Here is a 15,713-nt window from a genome sequence, read left to right as displayed (position 1 = left end):
GCTCTCTGGCCAAAATCTTCCTCTTTAAATTTAATATTGTATCCTCTTTCATAACTCTAAGCTCATATGGTTTGTTTAAGACTTGAGTATTCAAGCTGCTATTTCAGACTTCACAATGATTTATGAATGTTGGGCATATTTGCAGTTGGATCATTTGAATTTTTACAGTAAACTTCATAACGTCCTTGTTTTGTGATGCACTCTTAAAATAACTTCATAGGCAACTGTAATTTACTATTACAATCTATTATGTACAGCTGTATTGCACAAGGACGTTTGTTTCAAGAAAAAGAATAATATGTACCATTATTTTAAATTGTAGGACACAGGAGTTACAAGCAGAGATTTAATTAGCAGGAAGATTAAAGAATACAGTACCATGATGAAGTAAGTAATCTTAATATCTTAGTTGGCAGTGGTTTCAGATTACATGTCTGCCCATTGTTTGAAACTACCACCAGACTATGTCAAATGATTGGGAATCAGAAGCCTCACCTTTTCTGACACCATGCATTCAATTGCAGATTGTTGGGTAATGGGAGCCATGCCTATTTATTGATATTGGTCCATATTTCAGTGAGCACACAATACTGTAAGGTGGAAAGAATCTCATGCTAATCTTCTTTTAGGAATGTTAAAGGGCGTAAGTATGTAAGCAATAGTTCCAATAAAATGTCCACTTATTAGAATATCTTTTCTTTTCAGTACTTCTGGCAGCAAGACAGAACCATCTCCTAAAACACCTCGCCAGACTCTCAGTATTAGGCAGACCTTCTTGGGATCCAAAACTGATCCAAAGAGTCCACATTCTCCAAAGCAAGAGTTGGAAAGAAAACTTATAAGTAATGCTTTGTTGTCTGTGAAAAACTGTTCAGTACTGATTTTCTTTAAATTTCTGCTTTTTTCAGCCTTAGTAAATTTCACTTGTGAATACTTATTTACTTCATTTATAATAAGTTAATGAATCTGTTAAATAGAAATTTTTATTTATCCCGTTGACTAGGTGGTTTTAACTATTCTGCTTGGTACGTTGTCATGCTTGCAGGTACAGCAGGTGGTCAGGAAGGCGAATGGGATGCTGGCCTTCATAGCGAGGGGGATTGAATATAAAAGTAGGGAGGTCTTGCTGCAGCTATATAGGGCATTGGTGAGGCCGCAGCTGGAGTACTGTATGCAGTTTTGGGCGCCGCACCTGTGCAAACATATTTTGGCCTTGGAGGGAGTGCAGAGGAGGTTTACTACTGCCGGAGTTGAGGGGGTTGAGCTATGAGGAGAGGCTGAATAAACTGGGCTTGTACTCATTAGAGTTTAGAAGAATGAGGGGAGATCTCATTGAGACGTATAAGATGATGAATGGGATGGATAGGATAGAGGTGGAGAGACTCTTCCCGCTCAGAAAGGACAGTAGGACTAGGGGGCACAGCCTCAAGATAAAGGGGGGGCGGTTTAGAACGGAGTTGAGGAGGAACTTCTTCACTCAAAGGGTGGTGAATCTCTGGAATTCTCTGCCCGTTGAAGTGGTGGAGGCTACCTTGCTAACTATTTTTAAGAGGCGGGTTGATGGGTTTTTGATAAGAGAGGGGATTAAGGGTTATGGGGAGAGGGCGGGAAAGTGGAACTGAGCCACGACAGATCAGCCATGATCTTATTGAATGGCGGGGCAGGCTCAAAGGGCCAGATGGCCTACTCCTGCTCCTAGTTCTTATGTTCTTATGTTATGTTCTTATGTTCCACTGGGTACTGCTTATTAATTTTAGTTCATAGTAACATCTTAGTTTAAAATGAGCAAACCAAATACAGTTTCAAAATTGACAGGCGACACCAAAATAGGAGGTATAGTTCATGCAAAGGAAGAATACAACAAAATAAAGGAAAGCAAATTGAAGAATGGGTATATAGTTGGTAAATGCATGTCAGTGTAGTTAAGTGTAAGATGGTACATTTTGATAGCAGGAACAAAGAGGTCATTTACTGCTTGAATAGGGTTAGAAGAGCAAAGGGATCTATGTGTACAAACACTTGCTGGACCAGGAGACAATGTAGATTAGTAATGGGACTTGGCATGGGTTAGAAAATGGGCAGCAGAGTTTTAGATGAGCTCAGGTTATGGAGGGTGGAAGATGGGAGGCCAATTAGCTGAGGTTTGGAAAAATCAAATCTTGGGGTAACAAAAGTATGGATGAGGATTTTAAGAGCAAATGAGCTGAGATGGGCACATTGGGCTTTGTTATGATTGTGGGTGAAATCTTGTTGATGGATTGGATATTTTTTAAGAAGTCCTAATATTTTATGAATGATCTTGTTAAGCTTCAGACAGTTGCCACAAGCAGAGTTAGTGACCAGGGCATAGTGTTGTGGAATGAAACCAGCGGCTTTGTCTTTCCAATATTTAGTTGGAAGAAATTTCTGTTCATCCAAGACTGGATGTCAGGCAAAAAGTATGATAAATTATATAGAACGAAAGACTTAGATTTACAAGATGCTTTTCATTGTCACCGGATGTCTCAAAGCACTTTACAGCTGATGTACTTTTGAAATGTAGTCATTGCTGTTTGTGGGAACTTCCTACATTCAAACAATGTAATAATGATCAGATGATCTGTTTTTACGGTGTTGATTGAAGGAATAATATTGACCAGGGAGAAAAATTCAAACGGAGTGCTGGAAAAACACAGCCGATCTGGTAGCATTCGTAGAGCGAGAAACAGAATTAATGTTTCAAGTCCAATGTAACTCTGCAGAATTTTCTTCTTCTGTTCTTCAAAATAGTACCATTGGATCTTTTATGCTCACTTGAGAAGGCAGAAGGGGCATCGATTTAACAATTTGCAAGAGAGCACCTCCAAAAATGCAGCACTCCCTCGATTCTGCACTGGAGAGTTGGCCTTCATTTTTGTGTTCAAACCCTAGAGTGAGCCTTGAACCTACAACTCTGAGGCAAAAGTGCTGACAATTGAGCCATGATTGACAGAAAAGAATAGAATAAACTGATAGGATTAGATAAAAAGGATTGGAAAGAGGCAGATTTGGCACATAAACACAGGCATGGATCACTTGAGAGGAATGGCATGTTTCTATGCTGTCGACTAATACTTCAGTAATTAAAGTATGGTGCATTTCTGGCCAGATTTTTTTCAGTGCAGTTTGTAAGCTATATAACCTATTTGAAGATGTGGTGCATCCATGTTTTTACAGTATTTAGGAAGTTTTACTGAAAAGATTTTTGGAAGTGAATATTAGTGTAGCAAATCTGATAATTCATCAAGAACAATTTTTTAAAAATCTTCACCTGAATCCATATTGATTGTAAGCATTTTTATTTACACCAAGAAGGTAGGTAGTATTATTATAAAAGTTAAGTATTTTAAAGTGGATTGGAGCATAGATTACACAACAATAATTATGAATCACTTTTATCTATTATCGTGTTGAATCTTTCCTGTTAATGGTGCAATATTTGGCTAAGATTTTTTATTCTGTATAATCATATCAATGGGAGATTGTTTTGCCATTCAGATGACACAAGCCCACCTAAAGACAAGGGAACATGGCGAAGAGGCATTCCTAGCATAATGAGAAAAACGTTTGAAAAGAAACCAGGTCCCGGTGTAACATTTGGCGTCAGACTAGACGATTGTCCACCAGCTCTTCACAATAAGGTACAATGGATCTGATGAAGAATGCTTTGACATTAAGTTGGCATTTTTCTTTCTTTCAGGTTCAATCACTGAAGTAATAGGATCTTACAACAAATAGGTTTTTTTGTTCATTAGTCCTCAAACGTCACTCCGTGAGGTCTAACCAGAGTTTTGTATAGCAGCAGCATACAAGCACACCTGAGTCCTTGTATTCCAAGATATAAGGGCGTGGGGGGGGTGGCCGACTGTCAGTCAGTGGGCGAAGGAGAGGGAGGAAGTCAGAGACGGTCTAAGGTCGAAGCCCATAAAATTGAGGGCAAATTACTGACATGGCTGGGAAGTTGGTTGAGTGGCATGTGACAGAAAGTAAGGATAATTGTAGGTGCTAAAATTGGCAAGATGTGACTCATGGTGTCCCACAAAGATCTGTGTTAGGGCCTCAATTATTCAAATTTATTAACAACTCAGATAATGGTATAGAAAGTCACATATCTGACCAAATATGGTCAGATTTAAAGGCTAGCATTCCATTAGTTGTCTTGATTATTTTCTGCATCTGTTGGTGGTATTTTAAAGATCTATGCACCTGAACTCCCAAGTCCCTTTGGACATCTGCAGTATTTAACTTCGTACCATCTTGAAAGTACCCTGATCAATGCTTTTTCTGTCCAAAATGGATGACCTCTCACTTGTTTACATTGAAATCCATCTGCCACAATTTTGTCCATTCACCTATTCTATTCGGATCCCTTTGTAATTTTATGCTGTCATCTAGACTGTCTACAGTGCAACCTGAATTTATCAGCATATTCGGTCGGATATGTGACTTTCTATGTCATTATCTGAGTTATTAATAAATGTGAATAATTGAGGCCCTAACACAGATCCTTGTGGGACACCACTAGTCACATCTTGCCAATTTTAGCACCTACCATTATCCTTGCTTCCTGTCACATGCCATTCAACCAACTTCCCAGCCACGTCAGTAATTTGCCCTCAATCGTATGGGCTTCTGCCTTAGGCTGTCTCTGACTTCCTCCCTCTCCCTTGCCCACTAACTGACAGTTGGCCACCCCCCCCACACGCCCTTTGCTGACCACCCCCCGTCCCCAATTCATCCAACTGACACCACCATCCTTTCCGCTTTACGCACTTAACTTCGCCCTGGCTTCTCCTTTAAACTTGAGTGTAGTACTGCTAAAATGTGGGCAAGGCTTTCTTTTCTCTGACGGTGTTGCGTTCAACTAAGGGATTCCTGGACAGCTGCCCTGCACTTTTCTCACCTGGCCCTTATCAGAAGGTTGGGTGACAAAAGTGTGTCTACATTTTACGTAAGTAAATAGGAGTGAAGCTGAAATCGCACTGTGATTGTCAGTTCACATACATTCTGACCCGTTATTAAGTCTTAACTTTGGCATGCCAGCTATGACCCTCATCAACTTTTATAGATGCACCGTAAAAAGCATTCTTTTCTGGTTGTAACACAGCTTGGTATAGCTTCTCTTCTGCCCAAGACTGCAAGAAACTACAAAAAGTCATCAATGTAGCCCAATCCATCATGCAAACCAGCCTCCCATTCATTGACTCTGTCTACATTTCTGCTGCCTCAGCAAAGCAGCATAATTAAAGACCCCACACACTCTGGGCATTCTCTTTCCCACCTTCTTCTGGTGGGAAAAAGGTACAAAAGTCCGAGATCACACACCAGCCAACTCAACAGCTTCTTCCCTGCTGCTGTCAGATGTTTCAATGGACCTACCTCGCATTAAGTTGATCTTTTTCTACACCCTAGCTATGATTGTAGCATTAAGAACATAAGAAATAGGAGCAGGAGTTGGCCATCTAGCCCTTCGAGCCTGCCCCGCCATTCAATAAGATCATGGCTGATCTGTCATGGCTCAGTTCCACTTTCCCGCCCTCTCCCCATAACCCTTAATCCCCTCTCTTATCAAAAACCCATCAACCCGCCTCTTAAAAATATTTAGCAAGGTAGCCTCCACCACTTCAACGGGCAGAGAATTCCAGAGATTCACCACCCTTTGAGTGAAGAAGTTCCTCCTCAACTCCGTTCTAAACCGCCCCCCCCTTTTATCTTGAGGCTGTGCCCCCTAGTCCTACTGTATTTTTTGAGCGGGAAGAGTCTCTCCACCTCTATCCTATCCATCCCATTCATCATCTTATACGTCTCAATGAGATCTCCCCTCATTCTTCTAAACTCTAACGAGTACAAGCCTAGTTTATTCAGCCTCTCCTCATAGCTCAACCCCCTCAACTCCGGTATCAGCCTAGTAAACCTCCTCTGCACTCCCTCCAAGGCCAAAATATGTTTGCACAGGTGCGGCGCCCAAAACTGCACACAGTACTCCAGCTGCGGCCTCACCAATGCCCTATACAGCTGCAGCAAGACCTCCCTACTTTTATATTCAATCCCCCTCGCTATGAAGGCCGGCATCCCATTCGCCTTCCTGACCACCTGCTGCACCTGCAAGCTAGGTTTTTGCGACTCATGCACAAGGACCCCGAGGTCCCTCTGCACCATCGCCTGCTGCAGTTTTTCGCCACGTAAGTAATAGTCCTTCCTACCATTCTTCCTACCAAAGTGGACCACCTCACACTTGCCAACATTAAATTCCATTTGCCATTTCCCGGCCCATTTGCCCAGCCTATCTAGATCCTTCTGCAGACTCTCCACACCCTCCGCACAATTTGCCGTTCCCCCAGTCTTGGTGTCATCAGCAAATTTCGACACCCTACACTCGGTTCCCTCCTCCAGATCATCTATATAAATGGTAAAAAGCTGAGGCCCCAGCATCGACCCCTGGGGCACTCCACTAGTCACCATCCGCCAATCCGAATAGCACCCATTGACCCCCACTCTCTGCCTCCTATTTGACAACCAATCCTCTATCCACGCTAACACCCTACCCCCAACTCCATGTCCCTCGACCTTCTGCAATAACCTCTTGTGAGGTACTTTGTCAAACGCCTTCTGAAAATCCAGAAAGACCACATCCACCGGCTCTCCTCTATCCACCGCCCTAGACACATCGTCATAGAACTCCAGTAAATTTGTCAGACACGACTTCCCTTTAATGAAACCGTGCTGCGTCTGCTCTATCAAGCAATTCCCTTCAAGATGCCTCGCAATTTCCTCCTTAATGACGGATTCTAACATTTTACCTACCACAGACGTTAAACTAATCGGCCTATAATTCCCCGCCTTTTGCCTGGCACCCTTCTTAAACAACAGGAATCTGAAATAAAGTCAGAAATTAATGTTAGTACTCACCAAGCCTGACGGCAACAGAGGCAGGTGAAACAGTTCATGTTTCAGGTCTGTGGCCTTTCATCAGAATTGGAAAATTCGATGTGGATTTTGAGTAAGTGACAGAGGAGAGGGTGGGGGCTGCGAAATTATTTTTCATTGATAGCGTTTGTTTATACTTGTTCTGTTTTGCATAGCAGCTTCAATGATTTGTTATCATGATAAACCAAATGTTCAAAAGCACTTCTGACCCTGAGCTGTTTTAGATTAGATGACAAACCTTTACCCTTGGACTGCTATCATTCAATAAGGTGATGTCTGACACCATCTTGGTGTAACTAGAAACGGAAAAAAATGTGCTCTTGCTGGCATCACAATGTCATAAACAAAATAAAATACTGAGTGTCTAAGCTAAGGCTTGAATGTATTGTGGAAGGGAACTCCAAATGCAATTATTGGGTGATACTGAAATAGCTTTAAAGCCTCTTAAACAAATTATTAATTGTCCTACTGAAATGCAATTACAAAATACATGTGGTGTTTTCCAAAACTTACTTCATGTTGTGTTTTCTAGTTTGTTCCACTGATTGTTGAAGTTTGCTGCAATTTAGTTGAAGAAAAGGGCCTCGAGTACACAGGAATCTACAGAGTCCCTGGAAATAACGCTGCTATCTCGAGTTTACAAGAGGAACTCAACAAAGGAGTGACTGATATTGATCTTTTGGATGATGTAAGTTTCTAAGACCTTCTGTTTGAATGCCTTTGGAAATAATTCTTTACAGCTTACTGGAAATAAAATTATTTCCTTTTAAAATGTTTTTAAAAACAGAAATGGCGAGATCTGAATGTTATCAGTAGTTTGCTGAAATCTTTCTTCAGAAAACTTCCAGAACCCCTCTTTACAAATGGTAAGTATATCTTCGATTTATGAATCGTTTTTGTATGAAAAGTAATAATTTCTAGTTCAGAACTGAAGTTCATTGGTAGAGATTGTTTTAGAGGTAGTCATCAATTTTAACCCATCTATGTAGTCTACAAAAGTACCATCGTCTGTGATGTTCTCTGTTTTTAAAAAAGGTTATGTTAAAATATTGCAAAAGTGCAAAACATTGACGGGTTGCACTAGTGTAAACCAATTTATATTGAGTATCTTTCTATTAATATGGAACATTTCTTAAGGTAATGTATTCAAGCGATGGCTGGATTTCGCACTTGGAGCACATGAGATCAGGTTATAGGGAAAAAGCAGGATTAGGCTGTTGAGTTGGACGATCAGCCATGATCATAATGAATGGCAGAGCAGGCTCAAAGGGACAAATCGCCTATGTTCTATGTTTCTATGTAACACATTTCTTCTGAGAGGGAGTTAGGGGAAGAGAAGAATATTTTATAAATTTAGCTTAATGTTTGTTAACTTTGTACTTTTTCCATTAATTTCAGGACCCAGGCTGGGTCTAATCTACAGAGCAATTTTATTCTTTTTTGTAATACACCAGGAGTGTCTTCTCTCAATGAAATGATCAATCATGGTTCTTTATAACTTGAAGCTCCTTTGGCCAGAATCATCCTGGTTGCTCCTCTACAAACTATCCACAATTGATCAATGATCTTTAGAAATTAGGATATCATAAATAGTGAACAACATTTCTGTTGTACCTTTTAATGTTCTAAAACATCCAAAGATGTTTGTAGTCTGAAAGAATCCTTAGAATATTTTTTCCAAGTTTAAAATGATGTAGTCAAATGCTCTGAGAGTTGTAGGCTAAATGATTGAACTAACAGTATGAAATGATGAGGAATTAAGAAAATCCATGGTAAGAAGGAGCTCTTTGACCACTAATGTCTGCTTCGTCCAACACCCTGGAGTTACCATTCTGTCATGGAATTCCTTCCTATACCACCTGTTGACCTTCAATTAAAGGTCCAGGAGGAGGGACAGTGGGTTGGGATCAAGTGAGAGGAAAAAAGACAATCAAACTGATATCACAGGAAAGCTGTAAGTTGATTGACTGGTGTGCATTGTAGCTTTGCTTCCCTTTCTCCAAACTTAGGAAGTTAATCGAAGGTGCTGAGAAATTTTAAATTTCCACCTTTTTAGAATAAGCTTTAATTAAAGCAGTTCAATTAACTTTATATTACTGAAGCGATAACAGAAGAGGAGAAGTAAATAGCTGATGAATTTAAGTCGTAGTTTGCTATCTATTATATGAATGCTCAACATCTCCTAAAGTGCACATCCTGTTTCATGTAGGAACTTCAGGATGTTCCGCACGTCTTCGTTAACCATATGCAGAAGAAGTGAAGATAGCTGCAGCACCTTGAGCTCCAGGTTTCAGAACTTGAGCGGCTGCTGGCATCACTGTTGCATATCCACAAGGTTGAGGGCTTTGTCATTGGTTTGCTTATAGATAAGGTTACCCTGCAGTTTGAGCGTGCAGGGGGTAAGAATAGCCATGCAGTCGAGAAGAAATAGACAATAATGCAGGAATCCATAGGATCTTTCTGCAATGTAGAGATTCTATCTGGCCCATCAAGTCTGCACCTATGCTCTAAAAGACATCCCACCCAGATCCTCCCCTTCGCCCTAGCCCTGTAACCCCACACATTTACCATATCTTATTGGCCCAAGGGCCAAAAGGCCTATTCCTCCTAATTTGTATGTTTATAACTTCTTTAAATGTCCTTTTCAAATATGCTTTTTAAAAAAATTACAGATAGCGCAGGTATTTTAAAGGAATTTTCCTTTGTCGTTTTCTATCATTTAATCTCTCCTGCCTTCAGTCACGGCCAATTCTGGACCCCAGGTACTGGGTTTGACTCTAGCCCTGCTGGAATACCTGACGCTGGTCAATGCAGGTTTCCCGCCAGTTGGAGAACTGGTAGTCTGAGCCCTCATCAATTACATTAAATTTCACCCATGATGTTTAATTGCATCATGACAGTTTGGATCAGTCAGACTCATTCTGTCCATTTTTTCTCATGTTCGCTGTGTATCTGTTTTCTGTTGCATTCTGTATTAGCAAAAGTTTAGCTAAAATTATAAAAGTAATGGACCACTATGTAGGCCTGGTGGAATCTTCATACTGGTGGAGTCTCCATTGTACTTGCAGTAAAAACACTGCTTCTTCTAGACCTTTTTTAAAATCAGAAATAAATTGGAAGAATATACTTTTTTCAGTAGTTAAGCTACAGAAAGCCCCATGTAAACATTCATTTTTATGAAGTATGCCATTACGTTCAGGTGAGGTTCATACTTTGAAGCAGACAATGCAGCACTCTTACTGAAGCATCATTTATATAATCTTTGCTTTCAAAATACATTAACTTATTCATCCTACAGTTTGAGCTTAATTTTAATTTACTTAAAGAAAAATTGATGGAGTCGTTATTTTAATTGTGGGAGCTTCTTCAAATCTGGTTCACACTGTGAGGGCCTCTCCAATAAACATGTAACAGGTGTATAATGCACATGTTTGGTGATGCTTGGCAATTACTATTCACAGTGTGAAATCTTAACCTGCTGATTTTTAAATAGTGGAACTCTCCAAAGAATGCATATTTATGAAGTGTTGGCCAGAATTTTCCAGCTGTTTCCATTGGCTGGATCTTCTGGTCCCACACATTGTGAACCCCTGCTGCGGGTATCCCAGTGGTGGGGTGTGCATACAATGGAAAATCCTTTGATAGCAGTGGGACCAAAAATTCCTAACACCGTCCAATGTTATGGGCTACCTCTGCAGAATGCCACGGAGCATTGGAAAATCCCATCCATTGTCTTTGATATTGTATTACCAATTTTATTATATTTAGAATTGACTTTCTAAAACAATTTGTGTGTTATAGATAAATATGCTGACTTCATAGATGCCAACAGAAAAGAGGATTCAGTGGATAGACTCAGGACCTTAAAAAAATTGGTAATTCTCATCCATGGCTGATATAAATCTACAATTTGTAAAGTTAATATTAAACCTGTTATTTAAATAATTTTTTTTGTTGCTGCTAAAACTGTTTTAGATCCGAGATTTGCCAGATCATCACTATGAAACATTAAAATTTCTGTCTGCACATCTGAAAACAGTCGCAGAAAATTCTGAAAAAAATAAGGTATTTCTTTTCGAATTCCATCAATGCTCTAAAATGCTGTGCACATTTTTAAAAAATTGTGACAATTAGGAAAGGCATGGGTTTGTCAATTTGTCTCCAAAGAATGAGATTTTGACGTGAAGCAGTGATGATTGAACTGAATTCTGAAGAATAAGAAGTTAATTTTTAAAATCTGAGCAGATGGCCCAGATATTCATTTCTTTATTAGTTAACTCAGCCTTGTAATGTTTCAGAATAGGTTTAGAGAGATTATTATAATTACTTGCTTCTAATGAAGTTATAATTGAGTAATGTGTTTCCTGTGACAGCATTGTTGTCAGTTGTTAATCACAGTATGCAGTTAGTATATGCAGGTATTGATGTATTGAGCTTTCATGTAGCTTGTTGCTTTCAAAGATGTAAAACTGTTGTGTCCTCAGATGGAGCCCAGAAATCTGGCAATTGTATTTGGCCCAACCCTCGTCAGAACATCAGAAGACAACATGATGCACATGGTCACTCACATGCCAGATCAGTACAAAATAGTGGAAACACTCATACAACATGTATGTTTCTTTATTTGTTTTGCTGCACGTTACCATTGGCATTTTGCTTAAGATCATTTGTTTGAACCAGCAAACAAGTTATAACAAATATTGATTTCCTTTTTCAGTATGACTGGTTTTTCACTGAAGGTGGTGATGAAAATGCAACCGTAAGTAGTAATAATTTCAAGGCATACCTAAAGATGTACAACAGACCAAACTGGAACTGATGTCAATCTCACTCAGTATCCTTATCTATGATCATGATGGTTTTAGTAATCCTTGTCCAGGTGATTTTTTTTTCTTAATAGATTTTTCATTATACATTTATTTTGACATAGTTTTTAACCTTGCATACACACAGTACTCCTCCAATACCTGCATTTACAAAGTTAAAATATTTTGCTATTAAAATTTGCTGGTTTGATATTATGTAAACTGGTCATTTTAAATAAACAAAGACTAAGCGTAGAAGATCTGCTGGAAGTTCAAAGGTGCAGTGCTGCTGTTTGTAAAGATAATGGCTTCTAAGTGATGCTGCCCATGATAGAAAAGTTAAAGAAGCAACTGTGCAGCATTCATCTGTTGCCGGTAATATTCCAAATTTAGATGGGTGCACCATTCCAGAAAGATATTAATTATTATTGAAAAAAGAGACATGTCAAAACTTTTCATCTTGCACATATCAGGACATTCGCAAGAATACCAAATATAAAGGAAATAACACTTAAGTTCAACCCTGCAAACTATAGAACACTGTGTGAGAAATAAAGGGATGAGGAAACTCATAAATATTATTGATTTGAAAATTATACAAGCCTGGTAGAACAAGTATTTTTCTCAGTGTGAATAAATAATAAGTTGTAATTTTTAAGAGGCTACTAAAATCTGTCTGTTCTACTCTGTGCGTTACCAGCTGAAATCCAAATGAAATCCCTTGCTGCATATTTTTAAGCCGTGTTTTGATCTTTCGCCATGAGTATTAATTATAAATGTGTGAAGCTTCACTGTGAGAGAAAAGTAAGCTCTTTTAACAGACTGTCATTATGTTGGAAGAATGTTATTCTTGCCTTTCACATTTTGGAGAGTTCTGTATAGTTTTCCTGTGACTGATTCTGCATTTAAATTCTGAATTTGGTCCAGAAAATCTCTCCCAATTTTTAGAGGAAGAGGAGGGAGGGGATCTCCTACTGGATCCTGAGAATTTCTCTAACTTCATTTCAGATATTGACTTTCAAACAGATGTCTGTGATTCGTGAATATTATTGAAACATGATCCAGAATCAGAGCTGAAACAGATAAAATTTGTAATAATTTTAATAAAGCTTAGTTATACAAATGCCTCAGTGCTTAGCACAGAAGCAAAATCAGTAGCACCTTTTTAAGAACTGAATATATGATGCTATTTGCAACATATCAAACATTGAGTTTAGAGAAAGGACCAAATGTGTTTCTAAAATAAAACCCATACTATTATAAATATTGGCACAAATAATTGTGGAGGGGAGTTGGGGGGAAGAGAGAATGGTAAATAATTATGATTATTTGCTTTTATCCACTGTCAGTGCCTGGTATTCAGCCCTATACCTTGGCACCTGTATATAATCACCTTGCCATGTTAAATCTGACATTCATCCCCAACCAAGAGGAAACTGGGAAACTGTTGGTGAGCCACTTAAAAAAAAAAGCACATCAACCTTCCTTCCGTCTAGCTTCCTAGAAACTACTGGTGTTAGCAAAGTTAAATATTCAGCATGCCATTATCACCATGCAAACTGTCAAGACTCTTGTACATTAATAGATCTTAAAAATAGTAGGCTGAAAAAGCATGATTGCTTTCAGTATTAGAGCTAGTCCTTCAAGCCTGACAATTAGGATCACCACTCTGATCTGTAATAAAAAAGATGAAAAATAAATTAAAATTTAACTTGATACATTTGTACATCTAGTCTAAAGAAGTTGTAATTTTGAGTTCAGTGCCAGCCTTTTCAAAAATGACTATGAAAAATTTTGGAAATCAAGGACATGATAGTGGGGACTTCTATATAATCAGTGCGTTTGTGCATTTTCATTTGCAAGCCATGGGTAGATTTAACACACAGCACTCCCTGTCTGGCAGAGTGACCAGTTGTCTTGAATGCTGCATTTCCTCAAATTTTGGTTTGGTTTGATATCAAATATCTGTACTAATATCTCTCCCTTGGAGCAATCACATCAGTAATGAGTTTGCAAACTAGTGATCTAGCTTGTACGGTATTGCTTCCCTGCCCACTTCACACTGCCATCTACTGGCTAAATAATCAATTTATAGGAAATCTGATCTAAAATGTGCTTGTTACTTCTCTTTTTACAAATATTGTCATCTTTCAAATGGAGTTAAACTATATAACAAATTGAATTTTCTAGACATTTTTTGCACCATTGTCAAAACTAGATAAATGGTGTTATGCTCCTAATTAGCCATGTGTTTCTGATTGTTAGAAATCATGCATTTTACACCACTCTTTAACTTTAATCTTGGCACAATAGCGTGAGCCTGTTTGTCAAAAGATAATTGAGTGTTTGCAAAATTTAGTACTGAACTCATGAAAGACGCTGAATTTGATGAAATAAAATTAGTTGCCTTATAGACGGGCAACATAGTGGTTAGCACTGCTGCTTCTCAGCGCCAGGGACCTAGGTTCAGTTCCAGCCTCAGGTCGCTGTCTGTGTGGAGTTTGCACATTCTCCTCGTGTCTGCGTGGGTTTCTTCCAGGTGCTCCAGTTTCTTCCTCCAGTCCAGAAATGTGCGATTTAGGTGGATTGGTCATGATAAATTGCCCCCAATTGTCAGTGGGTTAACAGAGTAAATACATGGGGTTGCAGGGATAGGGCTTGTGTGGGATTATTGTCGGTGCAGGTTCAATGGGCCGAATGGCCGCCTCAAACACTGATTCTATGATTCTAGAACACTGAGGGGAAAAAAATCACATGGGTTTTGGATGCTAAATGACCAGATAAATATTATGACCCCACCCAACTGCCAATTTCATTACTTATTCATCATGGAGTAAACGTTCATAGGTTTAGCTATTGCTCTTGAGACAAACGATGTACCCTTATCAGACCCTGGCTCGGGCATTTCATTGGTGAAGATGTGCTAGTAAATGACAATTTTACCATACTGAAGCATGTAGAAGCTTAGTGTTCATTGGACTTGGGTTACTGGTGTGTTTTTTTTCCAGTAAAAGGAAAACAACTTTCTGATCTTCTTACTCTTGTGAATGTAGACACCAATCCAGGAAGAAAGCACAGTTGATACACAGCCAGTGCCAAACATAGATCATTTGCTAACCAACATTGGGAGAACAGGAACTACTCCGGGAGATGTTTCAGGTAACTGCCTGAACAAGACACTGCAGAGTCCGGTTACAGACAGTGTCATTGTTACTGACCAGCTTCCTACCGAAGTAGACAGTTCAAGATTGAAATGCTTGTATTTGCCCATTCAAAGCTGCAAATACTTGTAGTGGGGGAAAATTGCTACATTTTGTGAAACAACTATAACCTCAAATTATTTATTTAAGTGTTCAGAGCTATATTGTTTCTTGGTTATCCATGAATACAGTTTGTTTTTAAGAGACAAATGATTTATATAGTGCTGTAATATTGACTTTCTATATATCTAGATATATAGTGTGCTATGCACATTTTTAAGTTATTAATCATAGGACTGAAATGTTTTCAGGAATCTCAATTTTCATTTTGTGTATGGCGGCATACTTTATTGATCATTATTGCAATGTTATCTGAAAATGAGCTTTTCATTTTAAGTCTGAAAAGTATAAAGCTAAGATTTCATGGCTGGGTGCTTGTTTTTTTTGTACTTTTGTCTGATTTTCATTTGTGGAATTGTGATGTGTGAATGTGTTAGTTGGACAGTATCACTTTTTTTGTCATGTCCTGGGATTGGATTTAAGTTACCAAGTCGAATTCAAGTTATTTAATGTCCATTCTCCAGCCTGTTGTAACTTAACTGAATCAAATGATTCTTATTTTGGACTGACAACTTCATTGGGTTTAAAATAATTGAAAACAAAACATGCAAATCTAAGGCACTTTAAAATCATATTGCATTAATTTAGTTTATGAGATGTGCAGTGTAGTTTGAACAAATGAATGAGAAAAGAGATGCTGATT

The 15,713-nt window shown here is 38.8% G+C and overlaps 1 protein-coding gene across 5 annotated transcripts in view; it reads left to right on the top strand.

Annotated features, from left to right (window-relative positions):
- The window catches only part of arhgap21a (Rho GTPase activating protein 21a), a 215,185-nt gene that overhangs the window by 186,211 nt on the left and 13,261 nt on the right, over positions 1 to 15,713 (top strand). For all 5 annotated transcript variants that reach the window (XM_080211355.1, XM_080211346.1, XM_080211363.1 and 2 more), the window contains 10 exons: positions 323 to 387; positions 706 to 842; positions 3,517 to 3,659; positions 7,478 to 7,633; positions 7,733 to 7,811; positions 10,747 to 10,820; positions 10,921 to 11,010; positions 11,430 to 11,555; positions 11,663 to 11,704; positions 14,804 to 14,909. In XM_080211355.1, coding sequence (XP_080067481.1) covers positions 323 to 387; positions 706 to 842; positions 3,517 to 3,659; positions 7,478 to 7,633; positions 7,733 to 7,811; positions 10,747 to 10,820; positions 10,921 to 11,010; positions 11,430 to 11,555; positions 11,663 to 11,704; positions 14,804 to 14,909 — 1,018 coding nt within the window. The remainder of the gene's footprint in view (positions 1 to 322; positions 388 to 705; positions 843 to 3,516; positions 3,660 to 7,477; positions 7,634 to 7,732; positions 7,812 to 10,746; positions 10,821 to 10,920; positions 11,011 to 11,429; positions 11,556 to 11,662; positions 11,705 to 14,803; positions 14,910 to 15,713) is intronic.

Source organism: Carcharhinus amblyrhynchos, chromosome 2 (genome assembly GCF_965287045.1).
Source record: "Carcharhinus amblyrhynchos chromosome 2, sCarAmb.v2.hapA, whole genome shotgun sequence".
NCBI lineage: Eukaryota > Metazoa > Chordata > Chondrichthyes > Carcharhiniformes > Carcharhinidae > Carcharhinus > Carcharhinus amblyrhynchos.
The sequence above is the reverse complement of the archived record's forward strand: the minus strand, read 5'-3'. Positions and strand labels throughout refer to the sequence as shown.